The sequence below is a fragment of the Limulus polyphemus genome, unplaced genomic scaffold (assembly GCF_000517525.1).
Source record: "Limulus polyphemus unplaced genomic scaffold, Limulus_polyphemus-2.1.2 Scaffold311, whole genome shotgun sequence".
Taxonomy (NCBI): Eukaryota; Metazoa; Arthropoda; class Merostomata; order Xiphosura; family Limulidae; genus Limulus; species Limulus polyphemus.
The window spans coordinates 289,796-297,522 of NW_013665921.1; the positions used below are offsets into that span (position 1 = coordinate 289,796).

The 7,727-nt window shown below is 31.6% G+C and overlaps 1 protein-coding gene across 1 annotated transcript in view; it reads left to right on the forward strand.

Annotated features, from left to right (window-relative positions):
• LOC106457280 (glutamate-gated chloride channel-like) overlaps positions 1–7,727 on the forward strand; it is a 174,421-nt gene that overhangs the window by 142,463 nt on the left and 24,231 nt on the right. Inside the window, exons 5-7 of the mRNA XM_022383143.1 lie at positions 2,570–2,638; positions 5,643–5,866; positions 6,767–6,849. Coding sequence (XP_022238851.1) covers positions 2,570–2,638; positions 5,643–5,866; positions 6,767–6,849 — 376 coding nt within the window. The remainder of the gene's footprint in view (positions 1–2,569; positions 2,639–5,642; positions 5,867–6,766; positions 6,850–7,727) is intronic.

Consider the following 7,727-nt stretch of genomic DNA (forward strand, 5'->3'; position numbering starts at 1 on the left):
TGATAAACGCTTTGAAAATTACAAATTGAAATATTTAGTTGTACTAACGTCAAATGAAACTTCAAAGAGGTACTTAACTGATTCTTGAAAATGTAATTTCATATTTTTAACATATATCTAAGATGCTTTGATAAAAAAAAAACGCGAAACTTATATATAAGGTGTCATATGACTCCGAAACTTCAGTCTCTTTCTTGTTTTAACTTTGCGACTCTTTATTTTATCTAAAACTTAACGATGGTGCTACTTCATAAATTTATTGCATACAAAATTTAGTAAATAATCTTACTATCACTTATATAAGACATCATCTTGTTTGCAATGTACACAACCCGGTTTCTAGCGGTATAAGTCCTCAGACATGCCGCTGTACCACTAGGGGGAAAGAGGGCTGAAACTTCACCTTATGGTTTGACCTTGAAATGTCCCTTTTCTTTGTTCGTTAGTATTTGTTTCGATGTTGTTATTGTTTTAAAAGGCAACATAAATATTTATATTCTATGAAAAAAATGGGTTGGGGTGAGGTGATGACGAGACAAAATTCAAAGCAAATAATTATGAATGTGTGGCATAGTAGAGAATTGTCAAGGAGCTAATGTACTAAACTGTGAATCCAAGGTTCGCGTCCAGTGGCTGCAAAATCACGCTCCAGAGGTTGGAGTTGTGGATAAGTTATAAGAGTGACAGTCAAGTTTCACTATTTGATTAGAATAGCCCAGTAGTTGAAAATTAGCAACACAAGTAACCATTGCGTAGTTTTGCACGAAAATTCTAAAAGAAAGAAAGAAAATAATTTTGTTTGATGTTTATTTATGAGATACCCAAATTTAATTTGATTTTGTTTTTTGTAAAACCCTCAATATGTTAATATACCGTATAACTATTTTATTTAGAGTAATCGGATAGCTCCACCTTCCGACATTTTTTTTTTTATCAACAAACATTTTGCTGACTAATATTCCTTCCCATAATACCCAAAAATTCTCCCATCTGCAAATAAATTGTCCCTTAATTTTCAAACCCTGGGAGTAAATCTGTTTTATGATGTCGGTTCATGCTTTACGATTTCTTACTATCATAAGGCTCGTGCAGTCGATTTGCCTCTTAATGGGTTTTGCTTGCTAGTTTACAGGCTCATTTACTTTGCTTGGAGGAGAATCTCAATTAGGAAAATAATAGGAAATAATTGTAATGACTTTACGGTGTATTATTATTTGTTTCATTAGCAGTTTTGGGGATCTGTAATAGGTTGCTTTTATAGAAAACTTTGATAACAGTTGTTAAATACGCCGCATTAACGACATGACGTTTGCAGTAAAATTATGAGGTATTATTATTTGTTTCATTAGCAGTTTTTTGGGATCTGTAATAGGTTGCTTTTATAGAAAACTTTGATAACAGTTGTTAAATACGCCGCATTAACGACGTGACGTTATGAAATTTATTACTAGTATTCTCATACAACAGTGACAGATCTTAAAAATGTATCCAAATCTTTTAAACAGATATGTCGCTACTTTAATAGGTATACTTATAGCTTATTTAATAGTTGCTGTGTGAATCAAGAAATCCTTCAATCTGCCGTTTTATTTCATTTAGCCTACTGGAGAGAAAAATACTAAATTCCTTATAAAGAATCCTTGAGATGTAATTTTTTTTATTAGACTCTTTTGAAATTTGTTTGATGTTGAGCACAAAGTTACACAATAGGTTGTTTGTGCTATGCCCATCACGGGTATCGAAACTCAATTTTAGCGTCATAAGTCTAGAGACTTTCCGCTGGCCAACTGGGGAGCATTTCTTAGAAGAAAGACATTGTTTTCATTATCAATAATGTCAATTTATCCATATATTTTTTAAATTTCTTGATGTTTTACAAATCAATCAACCATAACAAGAGCGTGAAATTGTAAAATACAATCATCAAAGGCACTAACAACATATGATTGGTCTATAGAACGACCACAGTGGTTTTATATAAGGTCTCAAAACTTTTTCAGGAGTTTTTCATATAAAATAACATATTATTATTAAGTATACTAAAGAGTGCAAAACTGCCACGAGAAAACGGTAGTAATAACAATAAGTAAGCGATCCCTGTGCACGAGGAGTAAGTTTATTACAAAGTAAAGCAATTTGAATACATTTAACATAGATGCTGGTGGAATCATTCATTCTAAAATGTCCTTATAAACTATACATGAGCAAGAATTAGGTTTTACTTTCGGTATTGTTGCTTTATTAAAGCGCTCATTTTCGAAATCCAAAATCAGCCAGTGCGCGTGTTAAAGGTTGTACAACACATAAACGGTATATTTTTTGCAGTATGATTTCAGTGATTTTCTTTACTGTAGATATATAACCGCAATGAAGGCAGCAAACTTGATATTTGTATAGTAAGGCATCAGTAAGTTTCAGTTAAATGAACAGTGGTTATAAAAATAGTATTATGTTTCATTTATACCAGATTTGAGAATATAATTATTTGCCTTGCATTAATTCTTTTGTTTGCCCTGAGATTTGAAACATTATTAACAATTGTTATTTCTTGGTTCTATTTTTTTTTTAGTATGGTCCGGCCATTGTGAACGTTAACATCTATATAAGAAGTATCAGCAAAATTGATGACGTCACTATGGTAAGTTGGAGAAATGTTCTTTGAATGCTAAGAATATGCTCGCCCTTTCAGCCGTGGTGGCTTTATAACGTTACGATCAATCCCACTATTCGTTGGTAAAAGAGTAGCTCAAGAGTTGGCGCTGGGTGGTGATGACTAGCTGCCTTCCCTCTAAGCTTTCACTGCTAAATTAGTAACGGCTCGCGAAATTCATAACAAAGCAAACCGGTTATCGTAATTGTAAAAGTAAGCCTCGAGATGTTTTTCTAGAAGACACTTCCATCTCCAATATCAACATCTATCACTATATAAACAGAGGAGATAATTAGACAGTGAGTAAGCTATGTGGTGCTATGTGATGTAAGATCTTAATCAATATACTTTTCATTTTGTCGCTGCTATTGGGCAATCATTTTTGTATTCAAAGCAAGGTTCTTTAGTAGGTTGACGTGGAGAGGTTTTTGTCAATATTTCTCTATGATGTTGTAGTTTTATATTGGTCATAAAAACCGGTAGTGTTAGGAAATGTTTAGAGCTTGTAACCAACAATCTCCCTTTCACATACATGGGAGATTTTCAAATACCACTTACTAAAGACTAAATACAACTCCAAAACAATGGGTTAAATGTACATAATTTGGTTATTTACATTTTATAAAAAAAAACTACTTTTGGAAAACTTTCATCGATGAGAAATATTCTACTTTCTTCTCTTCGTTGAAAAGTTCAGATCTGAAATATTGCAATTAGCAGTCATCCAGTATAAGTATCTTTTATTTTTGCTAGACGTTTCAATACATTCAAAATATGCTTATAAATATAAGGCTTAAAACTTTCAGCTTAAAACTGTAATTATAAAACCAAACACTAGTTTGATTATTTTGATTCGACCATTTTATCAAAATATAATTCATACCGAACAATATTTGCAGTTTTAATGAGCTAAAGTTTAAAGAGACAAATATAATTTTAGTTTTTAAAAATAGTAATTCTAGATCTTGTAATGAAAATGGTGTTTTTACTGCTATTATTTTTCATGTTCACTAAACTAGTTCAGTTTAAAAAAAAGTCAGAGCCTCGTAGTGAGAGTAACGTTTATTACAATATAATTTAATATTACATATGATATAACTAAATGGCACATTTTCGAGTAAAGGTATGAAACATCTACAGTTCGAATAGATTGCTTAATTGATATTTGAAAAATAAAATTTTATTTCAAGTTTTATCTTGTTTGATCAGATGTTCCTAAGTTTAATGTCTACCCTAGGGATAACTAAATCACAAGAAACATAAACATTCAGAATCAGGATGTAAATGTCCACCAGAAATGTATTTTGAAAATATTTCAACATGATCTTATCTGCTTCATTTTTATTTGCATTATAATAATAAAAAAACATGAAATTTTCTTAACGTTATTATATGAAATCTATGTAAGGTTGCTGTTTTTGTGAGATCTACCGTTAGTTAAAAAAAATGCATTACCGTAGAATTTTAGGAGTGAGATTTACTTTAAAACATTACTTAGAACGTTCATTTAACACCATTTAATCAAAGAAGTTGCAAAAATATATTGAAAGTCACAATGGTAATACTTAGTATTTGCAGTGTATTCCATGGTTTATCAAGACTTTCAAAACCCTCTCGTCGAGGCGCTAAAGGGTCGATTTATCATTTGGATTTCTTCATCCAGCCTTTAAACATAGCATTATTCAGCAGATTTCATCCACTTTATAGATAATTCTAGAGCGATGTAAGACTTTTCGCTATAGCTGTAAGTGTATTTTAGGAACTTAGAGCTTACAATTTCAATGTTAAGTATACAAAATTTGAATACAATATGTAATATGTAATCTAAAATTAATGGATCTATGATGCATCGCCCATTCTAATTTGATAGAATATTATTCACAATCTTAAACTATAAATGTCTACTTTTAATGACATTAATATGATTTACAAGCCTGTATATGTTGTATTATGCTACAAATTGCTTTATGTTATTCTGTCGAATCTTATATATTTTAATACAACTAAGAACTTATATCTGTTTATTAGGAATGCCTTTCGCTTCTCACATTAAGAGAGCACACCGATCGATTTGTGAAAATGTTTAGAAATATGCGACCGCATACGAAAACGAGTCCTAATGAAATAAACAGAATTTCTTATCACTTCATAATTATATTAGGTCTATTAACATGATTAATGTTAACAGTGTTAATTTAAAGTGAGGCTGATATTTTATAGATAATATCTTAAGATATTTATTAACTACATTTCCATAGACAAATCAAATCATTTGTTAGTAAACATAAAAAATGTAGCGATTTAATCCAAGAATGCGGCAGGAAATATTTAGAACAGTCAATGAACTTTGGGTATAAAGTCTCTTTGGTGTGCTTATCCAATATAGAAGGTGAAGAAAGAACTTTATTATATCAGGATAATGTATTTAATACGGATGAGTTGATTCAGTTAAACTGAACGAAGATACAGCATTTAAATAGGCCCGCTGGTATGTATTTAATATCGAATTAATGACCTTAACTTCACGCAAAACTTCAACCTGGTAACTACTGTTTGAACATCTTAAGCTCATCGTCTAATCCTAAAGCTCCCAGTTGTATATACCTATAGTATCTGTCTGCATTAGTTTCACAAAGTATTTAGATATTCAGTATGTATGAGATAGAATTGAAATTTTCAACCTGAATAGCGCCTTACGCATACGTGAGCTTAACGGCTAGGGTTCAGCCGTTCTTAATTCTGAACTACTAGCCAAAGGAAGTGCAATCATCCAGAATCGCCCGTCGCCACAAGAGCTTCATTCGGCTTTCTCAACCGAATAATGGGATTCACTATCACTTTCATAACACATCCACAGCTTGGCATGCTAAACTTTAGACCTTTTCCGCTTCAAGGTAAAATTTGACAGCTCTTTTGCATCTTCTCTTAGGAGTAAATTTTACAGTCTTTTGTGGATGCCGTCTCTAACATGCCGTTTTATTTCGATTTTCAGGAATACAGTGTGCAGCTAACTTTCAGGGAACAGTGGCGAGACGAAAGGTTACAATTTAACGACATGGATGGTCAGATGGCCTATTTAACCCTAACTGATCCGAATAAAATCTGGAAACCGGATCTCTTCTTTTCCAATGAAAAAGAAGGACATTTTCATGACATAATCATGCCTAATGTTTTGCTTCGAATTTATCCTAATGGGGAAGTACTTTACAGCATAAGGTATTTTTCATGTTAATAAGTTTGATATATTTATTATCAGAGTTATATTAATTAATCTTTACCTCTATAATTCACAAAATGCATAAAGAAGTTATAAAAGATCGTTTTCGATTAAGTATTTTTTTCTGTACTGTAAATTTTATTGAACTAAAATTATATTTTTTTTATATCAAACTTTAATTTTATTCACGGTAATTGTAGGAAAGTAAAAAATTGTATCCGTTAAATCATGATAACTAATTCTTAGGATGGACACGTGTAACCTATTTGTGTGTTAAATTATGTATACACTACTGGCAAGTTGTAATTATTCGGGGTTATACATTATAAAACATCTTATTTTAATACATTATGTATCAGTTGATTTACAACAATTAGGCTGAATTCTACGAAAGTAATAATATGAATATTGTTGCACGACACGTATATTACTATGTTATGTTTTATTAATAACTGATTGTACTCGATGCAAACACACATAGAGAGATATTGACTGTGGTATTTCCTTATGTGGAGTTCAAATACTTTCCAACTCTTAGCCTAACTGAGGTTGTATTACGTGCACAACAACATCCAAATGATTAATGTACTTATTCTTACACTTAGTGATGAGTATTCCAACTGCTTCACAGACTGTCTGCCCAATCATCATCATTTGATATCAGTTAGGTAAAAATCTAAGTGGTGGGTCGAAATGACCTACCCGGGAATGAAACGATTAGCCTTTTGTTTTTTAAATTTACAACTGTAACTGAATTTTACTTATCGCATATGTCATTATGGCTTACAAATCTGTAGTTTAGACTGTCACTCAATAAATAAATGTTAATATCGTGTTCCTATCTCAATGTGCAATTTTTACTTACTACCATCATAAAGAAATCATTTTGCTTTTGACAGAATTTCGCTGGTTTTAGCGTGTCCTATGGACCTAAAGTATTATCCCCTGGACAAACAGACCTGTTCTATCATTATGGCCAGTTGTAAGTGTATTTTTGTATTGTTTTCTTTAATAATTAATATTAACTTCCGATCAGAGCAACCTATCTACTTACAACGAAGCTAAATTAGTCAATCTGGAAATAAGTATAGATAATAGAATACATTTTTCTCACGTTCCTACTTAGAAAGATTATAATATGTTTTTTTATCAGTTGGTTACCCTTTGCTGTTAACAATATCTCACGAACTTCGGTCAGTTTAGGAGATTTAGGCTAGTACTCTTTACGTGTATCAATCTAGTGATGTAAAACAATTTCTACAATAACAAATAAAATTGGATATGTTAAGTAGTCTAACCAATACTGTTAATGAAATATTCAATAGAAAACCATATAGTATACTTCACTTAGTGAATACATAAACACTAGCTGTTAATGGGTTCAATTACTTGTAGAATTAATTTTTATTGGAAAAACGGAACATAAGAATAATTGCCTGAATTTTCTCAACTCTTCCAGCCATGTCTTGCGGTCAATGAAAACTCATTAAACAACACCGTCAGTATAACATTAGAAAGTTTAGAGGATCATGGCGTCTGAGACAAATTACTACGTCACATGTTTCTGTTTAGATTGTATTGGGTTAAGTGGTAGGAACATACCAATAGTACAGACAAAACTAATGTTATAAATATACAAAATAATAACCAGGAAATTAAAAAATACTGTAATACAATAAAAACAATACGCGTAACCTACTATTATATGTGTCTAACAGCTGCTCCCACTTCACTTTAACCTCTGTCACACATGGATCAGGCAACAGGAAGTAATGTTAACTAACCTCTGTCACACATGGAGCAGGCAACAGGAAATATTATTAATTAACCTCTGTCACACATGGAGCAGGCAACAGGAAA